This window comes from Mesoplodon mirus (genome assembly GCF_964341445.2).
Source record: "Mesoplodon mirus genome assembly, chromosome: 3".
NCBI classification, from domain to species: Eukaryota; Metazoa; Chordata; class Mammalia; order Artiodactyla; family Ziphiidae; genus Mesoplodon; species Mesoplodon mirus.
The window spans coordinates 35,792,991-35,816,210 of NC_138978.1; the positions used below are offsets into that span (position 1 = coordinate 35,792,991).

The window sequence follows — 23,220 nt, forward strand, 5'->3', positions numbered from 1 at the left end:
GAGTTATTATTTTTTTATTTAATTTATTTTTGGCTGCGTCGGGTCATAGTTGTAGCACTTGGGATCTTCCTTGATACATGCAGGATCTTTTGTTGCGGCGCATGGGCTCTTCGTTGTGGTGCACAAGCTTCTCTCTAGTTGAGGTGTGCGGGTTTTCTCTTCTCTAGTTGTGGTGCGCAGTCTCCAGGGTGCATGGGCTCTGTAGTTTGCAGCATGCAGGCTCTAGTTGAGGCACATGAGCTCGGTAGTTGTGGCGCATGGGCTTAGTTGCCCCGTGGCATGTGGGATCTTAGCTCCCTGACTAGGAATAGAACTCGCATCCCCTGCATTGATTGTAAGGCGGATTCTTTATCACTGGACCACCAGGGAAGTCCCTACATTTTGATTTAATATACTGAGGACAACTTTCTGAATCAGTACATGTTGAACATTACCATAATTAAATAATTTTTATTCTTTTTTGTTGTTACCACAAATAAGGTTGAAGTGAACAACCTTAAACCTTAAGCATTAGTTACTTATATCCATAACATAAATTCCTGGCATTGACATTACAGTACTGGACTAAAGAGAATGTTTTTTTTTTAATTTTGATAGCTACTGGCCTACGAGAATTTGAGTATGTACTTCCACCAATAGTGTTATGGAATCCCTGTTTCACTATATCCTTGCCAACCCTGGTATTACTAAACTTTTTAATATTTGCCCATCTGATAGTGGCAGATAATTGCTATCACACTATTAATTGGTATTTTAAAAGCATTTAAGAAAATATTTATATATTCATTTATTTTGGCTGCACCGGGTCTTAGTTGTGGCACACGGGATCTTCATTGTGGCATGCAGGATCTTTAGTTGTGGCATGTTGGCTTCGTAGTTGTGGCATACATGCTTCTTAGTTGCGGCATGTGAACACTTAGTTGCGGCATGCATGCGGGATATAGTTCCCCAACCAGGGATTGAACCTGGACCCCTGCATTGGGAGCACGGAGTCTTACCCACTGGACCACCAGGGAAGTCCTTGTTATTTTTTCATGTGTATTAGATATTTACTTTTTTTTTCCCTGTGAGGTTTGTCTTTACCTTTTTTTTTTTTAACATACTTCTGTTTTAAAATGTTATTATTTAAAAGTCATTAAAATTTGGTTGTGTCTAATCATCGAGTGTGACCTTGTAATCTTAAGATTCCAAGCTGCTTTGAGGTTCTCAAGAAGCAGAACATACTACAGAGCGTTAGTTGCAGCCTAACCTGAGGCCATCAGAATGTATCATACAATTTAGTGATTGATTGTTGCTGTGAGAGATTTGTCAGTGTACTCATTTCCAACAAACATTTATTGATCGTTACTACTTTGGGGAGATTTGGGAATCTTTGGGAAGACTGAGTCATAGCTGAATAAATGGAAAGACCCTAGTGCTTTACGTTAGCCAAGTTTTTCTTATGTTGTTATTTTTATATGTTTTCAAATAAAGTGTCACTGAATGGATGTATTACCTTGCACCAAATCGGTTTGTTATGGGGCCTCAAATTGCTGCTTAAATGAGATGACCTTTTAGATGTGATTCTCCTCTAAAACGACATAAGTCTATTGGGAAACATTTGCTAAGGATTATTTTCTAAGTCATCTCCAAACATTTGCCTTGTGTATCCTTATTGAAATAAATAAATTTTAAATGTTCTATTTATGCAGTACCAATATATAAATTACAAGCAAACACAGAAGTGTAAAAGGGATGAGACTTTTAAAACTAATTTAAATAAAAGTTTCAATATTATATTTCTGCCCCTTGATGGGTTATCATTTACACCTTTAGGGTAAATGCCCATCCCAGTGGAAACCACTCTACTAATTTGAGCTGAAATTATTTGTTTACACTAGTTGTTATGCTCACTATCCTTATTTGGCTCTTTTCTTCATAATGAAAGCTTGATTTTGGTAAATGAAAATGTTAAACCTAGAGTAAATTATCCCATGAAGTTCTAACAGTAAATGTGGGTAAAACATCATGTTTCGTCAATATTATGTTTTATTGTCTTATGAAATGGAGAACATATACAATAGAAAGTACATTTGAAGTTAAGAGGTTTTGCTTTAAATCCTCATTCCAACACTTTTGTGATCTTTTTTTTTTTTTTTTTTTTTTTCCGTACGCGGGCCTCTCACTGTTGTGGCCTCTCCCGTTGCGGAGCACAGGCTCCGGATGCGCAGGCTCAGCGGCCATGGCTCACGGGCCCAGCCGCTCCGCGGCATATGGGATCCTCCCAGACCGGGGCACGAACCCGTATCCCCTGCATCGGCAGGCGGACTCTCAACCACTGCGCCACCAGGGAGGCCCCACACTTTTGTGATCTTAAACCTTGCTGTGGGTCTATATTCTTGTCTATAAATTGGGGGTAATAGAAAGCTACCCCGTAGGTGGTTCTGAGGATCAAATGGGACAATATTACAGTACCCTTAGCATAGCTTTTGGTAGCAGCAGATAGGTACCCAGCGTGTGGAGCACAGGCTCCGGACGCGCAGGCTCAGCGGCCATGGCTCACGGGCCCAGCCGCTCCGCGGCATGTGGGATCCTCCCGGACCGGGGCACGAACCCGTGTCCCCTGCATCGGCAGGCGGACTCTCAACCACTCCGCCACCAGGGAAGCCCCCGTTTCTTTATTTCCTTTCTATACTGAGTATTGTTTTAGAGAAGTATTTCATGTAGCGTGGTTTTCCTCCATTTTCCTGTCAATGTAGAGCTCACTGAAAGAAAAAAGTTTCCTAAATGCTTTCAGAGCATTTGCTAACATAATTTTAGATTCAGAGAGCCTATGATGAGTTTTGCAGACTGGAAGTGTAATTTACAGTAAATTTCTATTACATTGAAGCAATGTGGATGCCTTTTGGGGTTTATAGTAGGTATAATGCGTTTGACCTGTTGCAACTGATAGAATATTGTATATGAAATATTTTTTATTCATTTGGCTGTTGGCTTTAACTTGGTTTATTGTTTGGCATTTAAATTATGTGTTTCATTTTATTGAAATGTGCATATATCAAAAGTGATTTGAATTTGTAACATGGTGGATTTGAGTTCTTGGGAAAAAGTTGGCCATGTTTTCATAAAATTGTAGAATCTTATGTTTGGGGGAAGAACTTTGGAGGTTATCTGCCCCATTCCCTTTCCAGCTTAAAACTTGTAAGTTAGAAACTCCCTCTCAGTCGAGGATGTTAGCTGAGGATCAGAATAATTATATCAGTATTGTGTGATATTATGACAGCTGTAATATCAGTAAAGTTCTGAACTTTGACATAGCTATTTACTATCAAGCAAAATTGAGGATTATCATTGTAATCTGATGTGAGCACCTTTCTGAAAAATACTGTGATCTTCTGCATTTTCTTTTTAAAATTCCCACAAGTGCCGTTTGGTCAACATTATGCTGCTCTCCTCCTTTACAGGGTTTGAAGGAAGCAGTGAGAATTTGGAGTTCAATCTACTTAGTTGAATTTGTTTTAGTATACAGGCATATTTCATGCTAATCAAAGATGTGTATCGGAAAAATTGTCTTAATCAAACTTCAAAAATAAGTTGGCATATCCTTTAATAATTGAGCAAAGAATCAAAAGCAAATAATTACAAAATACCTGTTATGTGCTACTTGGGGTTCTGGTCTGCAGTGAGCTTATTGTCTAGTGGAGAAGGTAAATATTAAGCAGTTTTTCCTGTTAAATATGCTTATTGGTACAAAAGAGCAGTAGTCAGTGTTTGACGGTTATATGTATTTATCTACCTTCCTACTAGTTTGTCCTTAGGTAACACGAACATAAGCAAAACAATTCCCTTGCCTAACTATTGCACAATAATTTTTAGATCTAACATAAATGGTTTTGAGTAAGCAACATTATTGCTCTTTCCAGTTGGTATAGATTATAAAGAAATGATTTTCCGTGCCACTTTTCTATAATCGGCTTCATTAGTGTTTGTTGCCAAACTGAAAATTTGAAGCAAGTGCATGGTTAAGAAGGGAAAACCCTACTAATTTAAGGGAGAGCAGGAATGCCAGGAATCTGTCTTGGACTAGATGAGGGCTTTTATAAGATCTTTTAGATTTGGAAATGCCAAAAAATAAGTACCCTTTGAACACCCCAGAGCCATAAAACATTTGAGCACAGGAGATTATTACAAAGAATTAGAAAGCTTTTGTTTATGTATATAAGGCATATGTACCAAATTGTACTTATCAGGGTTATTTGGTGATAGAGAGTAGGGGTAGAATTAGATGGAACACTGGTGTGGTCTTTCACTTCTTTGTTGCATAGAAAATTTTAAAGTGGTGGAATTATGAGTGGATTTTCCCTTTTTATTTCAGTGTATTTCAGTATTTTTATTTCAGTGTATTTCAGTATTTTTTCAAATAAAATTTAAACAGGCAAAAAGGTAGTACTATATGTATTGGTATGAAAGGATAGCCAAGATCTGTTGTTTTAGAAACAGTTAGAAAACTATATAATATCCCATTTTATAAAGCAATGATGTATAGAAAAAGTTTTGAAAGACAGTTACTAAAGTGTTATCATTTGTTACATTTCAGTGAAGAATAAGTGGGACATTCACTTTATGTTTCTTGTGTTTTTGTACGGTTTATACTTATATATTACCCTTTTAAATTAATTTTCATTTTATCAACTATTGTTTCATTACTTTTCTTTGCTTCTTTCCTTTGTTAGATACTGTTTCCTGGCCCTCTGTCTTTGTCTTGTTTTACTCCCCTATTTGGGGTGTGAGGAGTTACCCTCCAGTAGCTTCCTGAGGAGGTTTCCCCTCTGTTTTGTGTTAGTTAGGCTGGGTATAGGAATCTAGGTTGAAAATCCGTTTTGCTCAGAACTTTGAATGGTATGTTACTTTTCAAAAAAATCAAATATTTCCAACATACAGGTAGTAAAGTGTGTACTAAAATGAACACAACCTAAGAAATAAAATAATTGAAGCTACCTATGTACCCTGTTACAGACATCATCTACCTCCCACCATCATCCTGATTTTGGTATTTAATCTCTCCTCCATCTCTTTAGTTTGTATTTGTGTATTTTAATATAATGTGTAATATTAAGAATTATGGGGCCTCCCTGGTGGCGCAGTGGTTGAGAGTCCGCCTGCCGATGCAGGGGATGCGGGTTCGTGACCCGGTCTGGGAGGATCCCATGTGCCGCGGAGCGGCTGGGCCCGTGAGCCATGGCCGCTGGGCCTGCGCATCCGGAGCCTGTGCTCCGCAACGGGAGAGGCCACGGCAGTGAGAGGCCCGCATACCGCAAAAAAAAAAAAAAAAAAAAAAAAAAAAAAAGAATTATGTTTTCCAGCTTTGCTTAAATGATGTACTGTATGTATTCTTCTGAAGCTTTCTGAATTCAACATAATGTTTCTAAGGTGTATCTAGTATGTTTGTATACTTTTTAGTATGTATAGTCTTGATACATTCATTTTTCACTGGTGTGTAGTATTTCATTATGTAAATATATCACAGTTCATTTGTCCGTTCTTTTACTGATGGATTTAGAGGCATTTACATTAACTGCTGGGGTAGATATCTTTTCCTTATATGTTTATACGTGGGTGCAAGAATTTCTTTTAGGGTATGTGCTTACAGTGGAATTGCTAGCTTCATATATAAGCCTATCTTCAACTATAATAAATACTGCCAAGTTACTCTCCAAAGTATTTGTAGCAGTTTATGCAGTCACCAGTGTATGAAAGTTACCATTGCCCTTCATTCTTGCCAATACTTGGTATAGTCGACAGTTTAATTGTAGCCGTTCTGATGGGTAGACTGTGGTATCTCATTGTGGTTTTAATTTTTTTTTCTGTTTACTTGTGAGGAGTTGCTTATCTTTTTGGTTATATTTATTGCTATTCAGATTTCCTCTTTTCTGAATTACTTTTTCCCATTTTTTGCTCATTTTTCATTTGGGTTTTCTTAACAGTTTTTATGAAATTATATTCTAGACATGAATTTTTTGTTGGTCATTACTTAGGAATTATCTTTTCTTCTGTTTATCTTTTCACTTTTTATATTATTTTTAATGTAATTTTAAAACTTTTTCTTAAATTTTATTTTATTTATTTATTTTTGGCTGCATTGGTCTTCATTGTTGCACACAGGCTTTCTCTAGTTGCGGTGAGTGGGGGCTATTCGTTGCGATGCAGTGGCTTCCCCTTGTTGTGGAGCACGGGCTCTAGGCATGCGGGCTTCAGTAGTTGTGGCACACAGGCTCAGTAGTTGTGGCTCGCGGGCTTAGTTGCTGTGCGGCATGTGGGATCTTCCCAGACCAGGGCTTGAACCTGTGTCCCATGCATTGGCAGGAGGATTCTTAACCACTGTGCCACCAGGGAAGTCCCTTATATTATTTTTATGCACAGAATTTTTACACTTTATTGCAGTAAAAATAGTAAATCCGACAAGTGAAATGTAAAATTTATTTAAATTCCTTTTATGATTTTGTGCATTTTGTGGAGCATTGTGTTTTTTTTAAAAAAAGCTTTATTGAGGTATAATTGACATACAGTAAACTGTTTATATTTAAAATGAACAATGTGATAAGCTTTGGCATATCTGTATACCCATGAAACCACAATCAAGATAACAGAGGGGCTTCCCTGGTGGCGCAGTGGTTGAGAGTCCGCCTGCTGATGCAGAGGACATGGGTTCGTGCCCCAGTCTGGGAAGATCCCACATGCCGCGGAGCGGCTGGGCCCGTGAGCCATGGCCGCTGAGCCTGCACATCTGGAGCCTGTGCTCCACAACCACAGGTTCCACAACCGGAGAGGCCACAACAGTGAGAGGCCTGCATACTGCCAAAAAAAAAAAAAAAAAAAAAAAAAGATAACAAATATATCCGTCACTCCTAGAACTTTCTTTCTACTCCTATTGTGTTTCCTCTTTCTTACTTTCCTCCCGTACATAACCATAACATCCTCACTCAGCTATGCTGCTTTCTCTCTATATAGATTATATTGCATTTTTAGAATTTTACATAAATAAATCTATAAGTCTCTTCTTGGTGTCTTGCAGTATAATTATTTTGAAGTTCTTTTATGTTGTTGTATATATTAATAATTCCTTTCATTGCTGAGTATTCATTGTATGGCTTTATCATGATTTGTTTATTCACCTGTTGGTATATTTGGCTTGTTTCCAGTTTTTAGCTAATACAGACAAAGCTGCTATGAACATTCATGTGTAAGTCTTTGTGTGAACAAACGCCTTCTCTTTCTCTTGGGTAAATATCTGGAATGGCTGGGTCACATGTCAGGTTTTTGAGAGTAGTTGTATCATTTTACATTCCTACCAACAATGTATGAGAGTTCTAGTTTTCCACCTCCTGATCAACACTTGGTGTGGCCAGTCTTTTTAGTTCTAGCCGTTCTAAAATTAGTGGCAGCTCATTGTGGTTCTCATTTGCCTTTCCCTAATGACTTCTGTTGAGTATCTTTTCATGTGCTTAGTTACCAACCACATATCTTCTTTGGGAATGTATCTTTTCAACTCTTGCTCATTTGAAAAAATTGGATTGTTTGTTTTCTTACTGTGAGTTTTGAGGGGTGTGTGTGTGTGTTTCTGGACCCAAGTCCTTTATGCAATGTATTCTTCTTTTTTTCCTTTTTTAAATGTTGTGACTTAGATGGCAAAGGGTAGACAGATTGGGGATGGTGATTTGTATCACTTTTAAGTTACACACATTCTGCCTCTGGTTCACTTGGGATCTCGGGAGGGAACACCCTTGGCTGTGACACAGATTCCATTGTGTTGATGTGGGCATGGAGAAAGCCTGAGGTGCTCTCTACCAGCTTAGAAGGAGTAGGTCATGACAAGGATGAACTGAGGCCGAACAACATGGTGGCAGACACACATTGTGGACAGAACTGTTCTAAACTCATGAGAGACACTATCAAGAACTTTAAGGAAAAACTGGGTGAGACATTAACAGGAACGAAAAGTCCTGCATTACTAGATGGGCATAAGAGCAGCCAAGCCATGGCTTGTTGGCATGTATTCTCCTAGGCTGTGGTTTGTCTTTTTATTCTCTTAACAGTGTCTTTTGAAGGACACAAGTTCTTAATTTTGATAAAGTTGAGTTTATTAACTTGTTCTTTTGTTTTTTTATTAATTAATTAATTTTATTTATTTCTGGCTGTGTTGGGTCTTCGTTGCTGCGCACGGGTTTTCTCTAGTTGTGGTGAGCAGGGGCTACTCTTTGTTGCGGTGCACAGGCTTCTCATTGAGGTGGCTTCTCTTGTTGCAGAGCATGGGCTCTAGGGCGCACGGGCTTCAGTAGTTGTGGCACATGGGCTCAGTAGTTGTGGCTCGCGGGCCCTAGAGCACAGGCTCAGTAGTTGTGGCGCACAGACTTTGTTGCTCTGCGGCATGTGGGATCTTCCCTGACCAGGGCTCGAACCCGTGTCTCCTGCATTGGCAGGCAGATTCTTAACCACTGAGCCACCAGGGAAGCCCAACTTGTTCTTTTATTGATTGTGTTTTTCATGTTATGTCTGAGAAATCTGCCTAACCCAAGAGCACAAAGGCTTTCTATGTTCTCTTCTATAAATGTTACTGTTTTAGGTTTTACATTTAGATCTATGATCCATTTGGAGTTAAATTTTGTGTATTGTGTGAGTGATGGGTGGAAGTTCTTTTTCTAAAAATATGAACATCTGAATGTTCTAGAATCATTTGTTGAAAAGACTGCTTTCCCATTGAATTGAGAATTGCCTTTGCGTTTTGCTGAAAATCAATTAGCCATATGTATGTAGGTGTGTTTCTGGACTTTATTCTGTTCTGTTGATCTGTTTGTATACCCTGATGCCATTACCACACTCTGTGTTGCTTTTTTCAAACAGAAAATACAATGTTATGAAAACTATATTACACATAGAGACAGGAAGTAGAATGGTGGTTGCCAGGGGCTGGAGGGAAGGGGAAATGGGGAGTTATTGTTTAATGGGTCAGTTTCAGTTTTGCAAGATGAAACAAGTTCTGTGGATGGATGTTGGTGATGGTAGCACGGCAGTGTAAATATACTTAATGTCACAGAACTGTACACTTAAAAAAGTGGTTAAGATAGTAAGTTTTGTTATGTGTATTTTGCCACAGTTTTTAAAGCTATATTGCGCAATGTCTGGTGCAAAATGAGTACTCAGTCATTTCAGTTAAGTGATTTTTAAAAATCAAGACCTGAAGAGGTTAGCTGGCAAATGATGGTGCTAGAGGTTTGAATCCACAGCCAAAAGGCATGTTATTTCACTCTATTACACAACCACCTCAGAATTGTGATCCTTTTCCCCAGTGTGATAAAGCTTGGATTTAAAAACCTCAAGATTTAAGAGGTATTCTAGATCAATCTCTTTAGTACTAGTGACTTACTAAAACAGAAATGTGAGGTATTTGAATTTATCCTTCTCTTTCCCCAGTCTTCCTAATCATGCTCACACACTTCTGTTTCTTGAAAATTGCTCTTCTTAAATCTCAAGACATGAAGTTAACTTTTTTGGGTATTTTTTAATATTGTGGTAAAGTATGTATAATATAAAATTTGCCACTTTAGCTATTTTTAAGCATACAGTTCACAGTGGCATTAAGTATATTATGTTGTTATGCAACTATCACCACCATTCATCTTCAGAACATTTTCATCTTCCCACACTGAACCTCTGAACTCATCAGACATTAATCCCCCATTCGTCCCAGTCCCCTGCCTCTGGTAACCACCATTCTGCTTTCTGCCTCTATGAATTTGACTATGGTGCATTCTTATAAGTGGAAACATATGTCTCTTTGTGACTTGCTTATTTCACTTAGCATAATGGCTTTAAGATTCATCAAGGTTGTAGCATGTGTCAAATTTCCTTTCTCTTTAAGGCTGAATAATATTCCACTGTGTTTATATACCACAATTTGTTCATCCATCCCTTGATGGATTCTTTGATTGTGTCCACCTGTTGTAAATAATGCTGCTATGAATATGGGAACAAATAGCTCTTCAGGTCCCTGCTTTCAGTTCTTTTGGGTGTATATCCAGAAGTGAAATTACTAGATCATATGGTAATTCTGTTTAATTTTTGGAGAAACCATCATACATTTTGCACAGTGGCTGAACCATTTTACATTCCCACCAGCAATGCACAGGGGTTCCAAATTCTCCACATTTTTGCAAACAATTGTTATTTTCTGTTTGTTTGTTTTTGATAATAACTATCCTAGTGAGTGTGAAATGGTATCTCATTGTGATTTTGATTTGCATTTCCTACTTACTGATGTTGAACATCTTTTCATGTGCTTATTGGCCATTTGTGTATCTTCTTTGGAGAAATGTCTGTTTAAGTCCTTTGCCCATTATGAATTGGGTTTTGTTGTTGTTGAGTTTTAAAGCTTTATATATTTTGGATATTAATCCATTAACAGATAGATGACTTGCAGATATTTTCACCTGTTTTTCAGGTTTTCTTTTTACCACATGGACGGTATCCAAATTTCGGGGTACAAAAGTTTTTAATTTTGATGTAGCTCAGTTTATCTGTTTTTACTTTTGTTACGTGTGCTCTCAGTATCATGACTAAGAAATCATTTCCAAGTCCAATATCATGAAGCTTTTCCACTGTTTTCTTCCAAGAGTTTTATGATTTTAGCTCTTAGATCTATTTTTTCCTTTTTTCTTTTCTTTTTTTAATTGAAGTGTAGTTGATTTACAATATTGTGTTAGTTTCAGGTATACAGCAAAATTATTGTTATACATATATTTTTCAGATTATTTTCCATTATAGATTATTACAAGATATTGCATATAGTTTCCTGTGATATACAGTAAATCCTTGCTGCTTCTCTGTTTTTGTTTTGTTTTGTTTTTTAATTTATTTAATTTATTTATTTTTGGCTGCGTTGCGTCTTCGTTGCGGTGCGCAGGCTTCTCATTGCAGTGGCTTCTCTTGTTGCGGAGCCCGGGCTCTAAGCCCATGGGCTTCAGTAGTTGTGGCTCGCAGGGTCTAGAGTGCAGGCTCAGTACTTGTGGCACATGGGCTTACTTGCCTCGTGGCATGTGGGATCTTCCTGGACCAGGGCTCGAACCAGTGTCCCCTGCATTGGCAGGTGGATTCTTAACCACTGTGCCACCAGGGAAGCCCTGCTTATCTGTTTTATATGTAGCAGTTTGTATCTGTTAATCCCATAGTACTCCTAATTTATCCCCCCCTTCCCCTTTGGTAACCATAAGTTTGTTTTCTATGTCTGTGAGTCTGTTTCTGTTTCGTATATAGATTCATTTTTATTATTTTTTAGATTTCCCATATAAGTGATATCATATGATATTTGTCTTTCTCTGTCTGACTGACTTCATTTAGTATGATATTCTCTAGGTCCATCCATGTTGCTGCAAATGGCAATATTTCATTCTATTTTATGACTGTGTAATATTCTGTTGTGTGTGGTGTGTGTGTGTGTGTGTGTACACACACACACACACACACACCCCACATCTTCTCAAGCCAATTGTCTCTTGGTGGGCGTTTGGGTTATTTCCATCTTGGGTATTGTGAATAATGCTGCTGTGAACATAGGGGTACATGTATCTTTTCAAATCACAGTTTTTGTCTTTTCAGGATATATGCCCAGAGGTGGAGTTTGCTGGATGATATGGTAGCTTTATTTTTAGTTTTTAAAGGAATCTTCATACTTTTTTCCATAGTGGCTGCACCAGTTTACGTTCCCACCAACAGTGTAGGAGGGTTCCTTTTTCTCCATGTTCTGTCCAGCATTTGTTATTTGTAGACTTTTTGATGATAGCCATTCTGACTGATGTGAAGTGATTTTGTGGTTTTGATTTGCGTTTCTCTGATAATTAGTGATGTTGAGTATCTTTTCATGTGCCTGTTGGTCATCTGTGTGTCTTTTTGGAGAGATGTCTGTTTAGGTCTTCTGCCCATATATTGATTGGGTTGTTTGGTTTTTTGGTTTTTTTTCTGCGATACGCGGGCCTCTCCCATTGCAGAGCACAGGCTCCGGACGCGCAGCCTCAGCGGCCATGGCTCACGGGCCTAGCCGCTCCACGGCATGTGGGATCTTCCCAGACCGGGGCATGAACCCATGTCCCCTACATCGGCAGGCGGACTCCCAGCCACTGCGCCACCAGGGAAGCCCATTGTTGTTTGGTTTTTTGATACTGAGTTGTAGGAGTTGTTGGTACATTTTGGATATTAACCCCTTGTCAGTCACATCATTTGCAAATATTTTCTCCCGTTCCATAGGTTGTCTTTTCGTTTTGTTGATGGTTTTGTTTGCTGTGCAAAAGTTTTTAAGTTTCGTTAGGTCTCATTTGTTTATTTTTGCTTTTATTTCTTTTGCCTTTGCAGTCTGACCTTAGATCTATTTTGAGCTAATTTATGGTATAAGGTAAGAGTCTAATTCTTTTGCATATGGATATTCAATTTTCCCAACACCGTTTGTTGAAAAGACTGTCATTTCCCCCACTGAATGGTCTTGGCACCCTGGAAAATCATTTGACCATATATGCGAGGGTTTATTTCTGGAGTCTTCTATTTCCTTGGTCTGTGTGTCCGTCTTTACTCAAGTACACACTGCTTTGATTACTGTAGCTTTGTAGTAAATTTTGAAATCAGAAAGTATCAGATTTACAACTTCATTCTTCTTTTTCAAGTTTGTTTTGGCAGTTCAAGGTCCCTTGAGATTCTGTGTTAATTTTAGGATGGAATTTTCTATTTCTGCCCCCCAAAAAAGTCATTGGGATTTTGATAGGGATTGCATTGAATCTATGGGTTGCTTTGTATAGTATTGACATCTTAACAATATTGTCTTTGAATCCGTGGACATTTTTATGACATGTCTTGCCATTTATTTGTGTCTTCTTTAATATCACTCATCAATTTTTTTAATATATAAATTTATTTATCGATTGATTGATTGCTGCTGCACTGGGTCTTTGTGGCTGTGCACGGGCTTTCTCTAGTTGCTGCGAGCAGGGGCTACTCTTCATTGTGGTGTGTTGGCTTCTCCTTGCAGTGGCTTTTGTTGTTGCAGAGCACATGCTCTAGGCGCGCGGGCTTCAGTAGTTATGGCACTCAGGCTCAGTAGTTGTGGCTCGCGGACTCTAGAGCGCAGGCTCAGTAGTTGTGGTGCATGGGCTTAGTTGCTCCGCAGCATGTGGGATCTTCCCGGACCAGGGCTCGAACCTGTGTCCCCTGCATTGGCAGGCGGATTCTTAACCACTGTGCCACCAGGGAAGCCCTCTCATCAAGTTTTAATAGTTTTCAGTGTGCAAGTCTTTCACTTCCTTGGTTTATTCCTGTTTTTTTTGATGCGATTGTAAATGGAATAGTTAACTTCCTTTTCAGATTATTTATTGTTAGTGTATAAAACCACAACTGAGGGAATTCCCTGGCAGTCCAGTGGTTAGGACTCTGTGGTTTCACTGCTGTGGGCCCAGGTTTGATCCCTGTTGTGGAACTAAGATCCTGCAAGCTGTGCGGCGTGGCCAAAAACAAAAAACAACTGGTTTTTGTATGTTGATTTTGTATCCTGCAACTTTGTTGCTGAACTTGTTTATATGAATAGTTATTTTGGTGTGGAATATTTAATATTCTATATATGTAAAATCATGTCATCTGCAAACAGTGATACTTGTATTTTTCTTTCCAATTTGGATGCCTTTTATTTCTTTTTCTTGCCTAATTGCTCTCACTGAGACTTCCAGTACTGTATTGAATAGAAGTGGTGAATGTGGATATCCTTCTTCCTGACCTTAAAGGAAAAGCTTTTAGTCTTTCACCATTGAGTGTAATGTGAGGGTTTTTCATTCATGGTCTATATTATGTGGAGGTAATTTTCTTCTACTCCTAGTTTGTTGAGTGTTTCTTGCCTTTTTTTTTTTTTAATCATGCATGAAAGGTTGTTGAATTTTTCAGACACTCTTTCTGCATCAGTGGAGGTGATCGTGTGAGGTTTTTTCCCTTCATGCTCTTAATGTGGTGTAGTACACTAATTGATTTTTATATGCTTTACCATCCTTGCATTCCAGGAATAAATCCCACTTGGTCATAGTGTATAATCCATTTTAATATGCCATTGAATCCAGTTTGCTAGTATTTTGTTGATGATTTTTGTATCAGTGTTCATAAGGCATATAGATCTGTAGTTTTCGTTACTTGTAGTCTTTGTCTGGCTTTTGTACCAAGGTAATGCTGGCCTCATAGAATGAGTTAGGATGTATTCCCTCTTCAGTTTTTTGGGAAGATTAACTGTTGATGCTGTTCTCATCCAAGCTCTCTTCCTTACTGTTATTGATAACTGAAATGAAGATACCATATGGGTGCTGTAAAAGAAACATGAAAATTTTTATTCAACCGCAGTAGTAATGAAAAGATTATAAATTGAATAAACAAAATAATGTATTTCCCTTATCCAGTTGACCCTCAAACAGTTGTATTTAGGTTGTAATGTACAATAATTGTGACAGTTCCTCAATCTGTTACTATCTTCCATAAGTAATAGGAATGTAAATTGGAACAAATTTTCTGGTGCAGAATTTGGCACTATGTGAAGTCTTAAGAATTATGCATCCTTTGACCCAGCAATTCCATTTATAGAACATTGTCCTAAATATTATATATAATAATGCAGTGTTAGAAACCATCATGCCCACAAACAGGGACTTGAGTAATAAACTGTGATACACACGTGAACTATAAAAATACTGATGTTGAAGAAAATTTTACAAAACAATGTATAGTTTGAGTCCATTAAAATACTGCTATTTAGGCATTAAAAACCCCTCAAGCTTAATATTACCTGTTAACAGTGGTCTGTTTTTGGGTAGTGATAGTGTAGATTGTTGACATTTTTATTTTTACTTCTCTGTTGATCTGTATTTCTTAAACAATAAAGGATATTAATTGTATGAAAAAACAGCAAAAGATATTTTTGAAAATGAAATGAAGTTAGATAGCATAGTTAAATCCCATGACAGAATCACTATCTAAAAATAATCTTGGTAGGCTGGGATGATGAACTGAATCCAGGATAGATGAATAGGTAGGTAGATAGAGTAATAAGTAAGTCATATTTCTGGATTTTAAAAAAACAACTGTAACCAATATAGAAAGTGTGAGGTGGGGCCTAATAGCAACATATGTAAAAGACTTAAAAGTTGTAATTTACTCTAGCCACTTTCTGAATGTAAGCAAGCAGTCAGCTGTTCTCTTCCCATTCCATCTTACACCCAGCTTAGTCTCTTCTAGGGAAACCTCCCGTGCTTCCTCACCAACGGATGTAAAGTCTTGTCACTGTTTGCCCTATCTGTTCTATTGGTCTTTTCTGACTTTGTTCAAGTTACTGTGTACTTGGAGTCCTGTTCCCCTCACTTTTGCATTTTCAAACTTGACCCGTACCTCAGAAATCCAGCGCAAGTGCTACCTCCTGCTGAAAGTCTGTCTATCATAGTGCAATCACATTTTACTCAAATTTGTGTAATTCTGGGAATTTCATGAATTGAGAAATTAAAATCAATAAGATTTCTCGCTTTATGTGCAAAATTTGAAATAATGAAAATCCTCCTCTATGAAAAGTCACATAATTTCCTGTTGCCATAGGACGTGCAGCTTTAACAAGTACCAGATATTTTTTGTCATTTCTTTGTGAACCACCAGCATTCTGAACTGTGGAGTGTCAATCAGCACTATTGCTGGAAAACTCTCCCCAGAAGCAGTCACTTTAAATGGAAATTAAATGTTGTAAACTCTCAGGAAGAAGGCCAAGTGATGACCATGATACTACTTGCTGTAAAAGGTTAAAGTTAACACCTGGTGGGGAAAGTAGAGTTTTAAAACACACCTAAAATAGTTGTAGAATTGTGCATTCTGAAAAGTCTTGTAGCACAGTAAGTAAGTGTGGGCTCTGGAGTCAGATGACCTTAGTTCGAATCCTAACATTTACTACCAGGTGTCTTTTGGAAAATAACTTAATCTCTCTGTGCTTTGGTTTCCCCATTTTAAAAATGAGCTGATGATAAATCACCCAGCTCTTCAGGTTGTTGTATTAAATGTTTGTAGCATGTAAAGCTCTTAGGAAGATACCTAGTGCATACTGTGTGCTCAGAAATATTAACTATGGGGCTTCCCTGGTGGTGCAGTGGTTGAGTCCGCCTGCCGATGCAGGGGACACGGGTTCGTGCCCCGGTCTGGGAAGATCCCACATGCCGCAGAGCGGCTAGGCCCGTGAGCCTTGGCCGCTGAGGCTGCGCGTCCGGAGCCTGTGCTCCGCAACGGGAGAGGCCACAACAGTAAGAAGCATGCGTACCGCAAAAAAAAAAAAAATTAACTATGGTTATTCCATTGGAAAAATTAGTCTTGAACCATTTGACTTTTAAATTGGAATGCATCCCTGCATAAAATATGACCATCATGAAGAAAAAAATTCTCCTTCCTTGATAGTTTCAGAGAATAGTCAGGATGCTACCAACCTGTTTGAAACCATGTAGTAAGGAATGTATGAAACCATGTAGTGAGGAATATAGATAGAATTGGGATAGGGAAGAGATTCTTTCCTTCACTGTAAACATAATAATACTTATTAAAGAAAATTTGGGAAGAATTTCAGAAAATTATAAAAATGATAGAAAATTGTTTATAATCCTACTACTACTCCAGTGCTAATAACCATATTAGCTGAGTTCCTTCTAGTTTTTTTCCCTGTGCATTAATTTTTTTTGTGTACAGATACGTTATGACTACAACACATACACAGAACCGGAGGATATTTAGCCTAGAGAAGTAAACTGTTGTAGCATTCCAGGTGAGGGATGTTGGGGCCCTGGTCTAGGTTACTGGCTGTAGAAATAAAGCATAAGATCACAGACAAAGGTATTTCTGCAGTTGAATCAGCAAACTTTGGTGTGGTGGTTTCAAGGACAGGTTTTTTTAGCTCTGGCTCCTGAAAAGAAGCAGATGGAACATAGGAGGAAGAACATATTTGCTGGGGAAGATGTTTGTTTTCAACATGTTGAGTTTTAGATTTGACTAGGACATCCAGATGGAAATGTCTAACAGGCATTTGAGGTATATAGCAAGGACTTGAGAGATAATCTGCCTGGGATATGAATGAGAGCACCTCAGTAAGAATGTTTAAAATAATCAAAGATGGTACCTGATTGGGCTAATTTATCTGACCTCTCAGTGTATTTAGTTCTTTAAGGGCAGGATAAGAGCCTTCATCTCTAGTACCCAGCACAGTATTGCCACATAGTAAGCTTTTGTAGCGTAAATGAATTTCTGAAACAAAGAGAAGAGGCCATTAATTTGGTCTCTGAAGAATGCCAGTGAACTTGAGGGAATCATAGTTATCATTTATTGCCCCTTTCTTATTCAGTTTTGTTGGTGTCTAAAATTTGAATGTCTAAAGAAAAATAAGAGACTTCCATTTTTCTTTTCTGCTTCTGATGGAACTTTGTTTACATGAGGTACTTAAAATGTCATTTGGGTGGCTATAATTCATTCAGTTTAATCTTGCATTTTAAAAAAAGATGATAATGAAGATTGTTCCAGTGATTCTTCCAATGTCCAGAGTATGCTCATAGTGGACATGTTAAGGACACCTCCTTAATGTGATTAACATGTAAGGGGGAAAAGATTTAGGAATATAAAAAATATATAAATCAGTATAGGGAAAAACGTAAACATAAATAGTCATGGGGTATTGAATCTTTGAAATTGTGTAACTTGTTGGGAGTCTTAATGGAATGTCTGTGTCAGAAGATACTAGATTGGTGGCAGGAGCTTCTGAGTGGGAAGGTGGACTGTGGAAAGAATAACCTCATCTGTATGCACTATACCCTTCTCTTTGCATACTTTAGCCAGTAGTTGGTTAATTTGTATGTGTGGTTTCAACTGTCATGCTGTGTTGACTCATTCTGAAAGCTCCGCGAAGATAGGCCCCCACCTCTTTCCCCCCAGTACCTAGCTCCTTACTAGAATAGGCTATCAAAAAATATTTGTTAAATGAATAGAATGATGAGTTTATTCAGTAAAATGGTAAATTTATTCAGTAAACATTTATTGAGACTTGAATGTCCTATGGAGATGGAAGCGGGTAGAAGAGTGTTAGGCCTGTAAAGATTGATAAGATAAATCTGACCTCAGGAGCATAAAATCTGCTACTGAATATAAATTTGTAAAGCCCTCTGGTTTTCAGATTAACCAATGCAGACAGTAAGTAATTTGCTGACCTAAAACAATTTCTTTCTGACATAGATTTTAATAAATTTCTTCAGAGAGATTATGTGAAATCTTATTTATGTAACTGATAAGCACACGATTCTGCGTTCTTTCTCTTCACTGTTTTAGCTAGAAAGGATTTTTGTGGGCTCAGTTTTATGATCCTCTGTTATTATTGTTTTTTTTTCTTATTTTACTAAAATTTGGGATTTGATTAGATGGGGACATAATGCTTTTCTGAAAATACAGAAAGAGCCCACTTCTCTAAAGTGACTGTGATAAAGCAGCAAGATACTGAATTGAAATGGGTATACTAAAATAGCTTAACTGGCTTGATCATTCAAGTATGCAAAGATCAGATAATCCAATGTGTTAGTTAAGAGAGCTTTTACTGTATATGGTATAATGGTTGATCATATATTTATTTCCCTGTTAAGTTTGTTTGTTTTAAATAATCAAGACCAGTCAGTTCTTAATTATCAGAACAGATATAGGGACTGTTATTGTGAAAACTGCAGAAAAAAACTGCAGATCAGTGGAATCCTGCAGTGCCACCACAGCTATTTGAAGTTTGCTAAGCAGAAAAATCAGAAGACAGGAAGTTAGAAGAAATTATTATTGAAGTAGCCTTAACTCCCTAGCCCAGTCAGAATGTGTGTTCTGGGGGGGGGGGGAACTTGCACAATTCAAGTCTTAACCTAATGAGATGTATCAGTTAAGCATAAGCAAAACCTATTCAGTTGTTAGAGGAAAGAAATATATTAATAGTAGGGAGAGCAACTTTGTGGAACCTAGAAAGAGAGACCCCAAACCAGAATTTGGCAGATTTTCCACACTGTCCAGAGAGAATAGAAGCCAGCTTTCTGTCGTCATTTGAGCACATGTAATTTATCAGGCTTTATTGTGGTTGTGTTTTCCTTTGTTTTAGATTTTAAACTCACCAAATAACCTCTTATATCAAAGTATGGGGAATGGGGACCCTAGGTGGTAATATGACTGTCCCCCATTGTAAACAAATAAACTGGCATTTGGCATTATATTAGTTTTCGAAATAAACTTCATTAAAAATAAAAACCTCAACCTTTTATAAATTGGTAAGTATAAATTAAGCCTAATAAGTTCTACGTGTGTAGAAAAAAGAGCTGAGAGGGCTACACTCAGCAATAAGTCTCTTGTGTAAGTCAGGGATCATATTCTTATCCTTGTATACCCAGTGTATTGGCACATGGTTGGTGTTCAATTTAATGTTGTATTAATGAAACATTACTGAATTTCAGAGATGGTAACTCCAGACCTCTAGTGAGAACAACTATAGGCGTTTTATGGCTTTATTCTTAGATTTATTCTCATGTCAAAAGAGCAGTTCTGCCTTTTCTTTAACTCAGCAGAAACAATTCATTAACAAACAATTAACAAACATTAACAAACAATTCATTTGTTTAGAATCCTCTAAACAAACCAAATGCAAATCAAAACTACAGTGCGATATCATCTCACACCGGTCAGAATGGCCATCATCAAAAAATCTAGAAACAGGGCTTCCCTGGTGACGCAGTGGTTGGGAGCCCGCCTGCCGTTGCAGGGGACACGGGTTCGTGACCCAGTCCCGGAAGATCCCACATGCCGCGGAGCAGCTGGGCCCGTGAGCCATGGCCGCTGAGCCTGCGTGTCCGGAGCCTGTGCTCCGCAACGGGAGGGGCCACAACAGTGAGAGGCCTGCGTACCGCAAAAAAAGAAAAAAAAAAAATCTAGAAACAATAAATGCTGGAGAGGGTGTGGAGAAAAGGGAACCCTCTTGCACTGTTGGTGGGAATGTAAATTGATGCAGCCACTATGGAGAACAGTATGGAGGTTCCTTAAAAAACTACAAATAGAACCATACGACCTAGCAGTCCCACTACTGGGCATATACCCTGAGCAAACCATAATTCTAAAAGAGTCATGTACCAATATGTTCATTGCAGCTCTATTTACAATAGCCAGGACATGGAAGCAACCTAAGTGTCCATCAACAGATGAATGGATAAAGAAGATGTGGCACATATATACAATGGAATATTACTCATCCATCAAAAGAAACGAAATTGAGTTATTTGTAGTGAGGTGGATGGACCTAGAGTCTGTCATACAGAGTGAAGTAAGTCAGAAAGAGAAAAACAAACACCGTATGCTAACACATATATATGGAATCTAAGAAGAAAAAAAAAGGTCATGAAGAACCTAAGGGTAAGACGGGAATAAAGACACAGACCTACTAGAGAATGAACTTGAGGATATGGGGAGGGGGAAAGGTAAGCTGTGACAAAGTGAGAGAGTGGCATGGACATACATACACTACCAAACGTAAAATAGATAGCTAGTGGGAAGCAGCCGCATAACACAGGGAGATCAGCTCTGTGGTTTGTGACCACCTAGAGGGGTGGGATAGGGAGGGTGGGAGGGAGGGAGGTGCAAGAGGGAAGAGGTATGGGAACATATGTATATGTATAACTGATTCACTTTGTTATAAAGCAGAAACTAACACACCACTGTAAAGCAATTATACTCCAATAAAGATGTTGAAAAAAAGGCAAATAAAAGGTGTATGCATCTGTTACACAAAAAGGAAGGGGTAGTGCATTTGAGAACAAAGATAGTCTTGTTTGTTTCATTGTCCTTATTTTTTTTTAAATAATTAAAACTCTAACTTTATTTTTTAGACCTTATTGCAATATGCAAGCAGCAAGAATGCATCAGAACATATTGTGTATCTTCTGGAGGTATATCGACTTGCCATCCAAAGCTTTGCCAGTGCTCGCCCGTATTTAACTACTGAATGCGAAGATGTCCTCTTAGTGCTTGGCAGATTAGTACTGTAAGTTTAAGAACTTAAATTCCTCTTAAAATTGAGTATTTTGGGTTGTAATGTTTGCCTGACTTCTCTTTACTATGGTATCACATTGTTCAAAGCAACATCAGGGTCATACCTTTGAATGAAATTTCCTTTGCTCTGAGCCTTTATATTCACATTTTCAGGAGATGAAGTATAAGTGAAGCTCCAGCCAAGCAACATAATCTTTAATTGCCTCGAGTCTCTTTTCCTACTCAGGCTTAGAATGATGCATTTTCTCTCTGTCCTTAAGAATAGATCAAGTGAAGTGACAAGAGTATCTGGAAGCTGTGGTGGTCTTTGAGGAACACTTTGGGGGGAAACACTGTGAAATTCTGCAATATAATTATATTATTTGAAATAAGAATTATACTACCAGAAAATATCAGGGTACAGTATAAGATTACCACCCCAAGGGTCCATGATAATCTAGCTGCTATTTTAATATTTGGCCGCCTAATAGCAGACAGAGTTACACCTTTAATGTATTTATTTGCAAATTGAAAAAATACAACAGCTGTTAGTTTTTAGTTGTGGAATCACCTTGATTCAGTTTGCAGATTGTTTGGTGGGATAAATTCTAGTCTGGGTGGTGGTCCATTTTATTTTTCTCTGGTCTTACCTGTTTTCCTTCCTATTTTCCCAAACCCCAAACCTCTAACTTTATACTTTTTTTTTGCAAGATAAACATTCCTGGTTTTGTAATCCCATTATTCCTCCTCTAAAGCCTCATAGTTTTTCTTTTTTCTCTTAAGTTGAAAAGTTAATATAACAATGTTGAATGAAATTTTGAAGAGTGAAAAACAAATTTAAAATAGTCTAAATAAATGTAAAATGTATATTCAGTATCACTGTCATACTGTACTTGATTATGACTATAACCACCGTTATATACTGACTTAGTTATTCATATTCCAGGAGTTGTTTTGAATTACTGCTTTCAGTGTCTGAAAGTGAACTGCCATGTGAAGCCTGGGTACTCTTCCTTCAGTCTTTACAGGTGAGTTGATGTGGCCTCAAAAAAGGTCTCTGTTTAGGTATTCAAGACACATAGTTAATTTCTCCCAGCAAACCAAAATTGGAAACTTAGAACAAAAACAAATTCATAATATATTGGTCGTAAGTTCATGAAATGAGAAGGAGGCCTTCCAGATGAAGGGAGTGTGCTAAAAGTTGTTGTTTTTTTCTATCATTTGGTTTTGTTAGCCTTTACATAGCTTAGAAATCAACAAAAAAAGTTTTCATTCTTCAGAAACAAAGTTTTAGGCAGAATAAAGCTATTAAAATGTAAAATTGTATATGTTTATAAGGTAGCAGTATTTGCTTCATTGATAGTACACTTATCTAGTAATTTCCCCCTAACACTTCAGGGACTTAAAATGCTAACTACGTCTCTTAAACCGTCAAAATAGTCATCAGAGATTCTGTGCATGCATTTTTCTTACAGGAGAGCTACGTTGGCTCTTATATTGGCTTGATTATCAGAATTCTTAGATGAGCAGATCAGAAAGTAGCAAGTTGGAGAAGGGGGAGTAAGGTAGGAGGAAAAACAATAGGAGGCAAATTTGCCTGTTACCAGTAGAGATAGAAAAACTATTTAAAGAAAATAGACATAATAAGTAAATAGCTACCATTCATTTATTATCATTAATTATGTACCAAACCGTACTCTACATTGTTTTTACATTTTGTATCTTTTAATCAAATTGCAAACCTTATACCATAGAGATCATTTGAATCTCCATTTATAAATGGGGAGACAGGCATAGAGAGGTGAATTAGCTTGCCCAAAGTTACACCTAGATTTATACCTAGAGCTTGCTTTGTTTAACTGCTTCCTCAAGGACACAAACTCCATGGTAGCCTGCACCTGTTTCATGAAGGCATAAGTAAAGATTTGCATGTTAACAGACACACCTCGTTATCTGGAAATTTCTTTCCTCTAGGATAAAAAATCCAAAATGAAATGATATAATGTTAATCTTTAGATTTTCTGTTTGAGGAGAAGAATTCTTTGTCATGTTCTTGGCCTGATTTAATCCCTATAATGTCCTAACTCTTCACATATTCATACAGCTGCTGTTAAAATCATCTTTCATACA

General features: G+C 37.7%; 1 protein-coding gene across 1 annotated transcript in view; it reads left to right on the plus strand.

Moving 5' to 3' along the window:
* The window catches only part of RLF (RLF zinc finger), a 79,202-nt gene that overhangs the window by 9,820 nt on the left and 46,162 nt on the right, over window positions 1-23,220 (plus strand). The window contains exons 2-3 of the mRNA XM_082613622.1: window positions 20,949-21,103; window positions 22,037-22,118. Coding sequence (XP_082469748.1) covers window positions 20,949-21,103; window positions 22,037-22,118 — 237 coding nt within the window. The remainder of the gene's footprint in view (window positions 1-20,948; window positions 21,104-22,036; window positions 22,119-23,220) is intronic.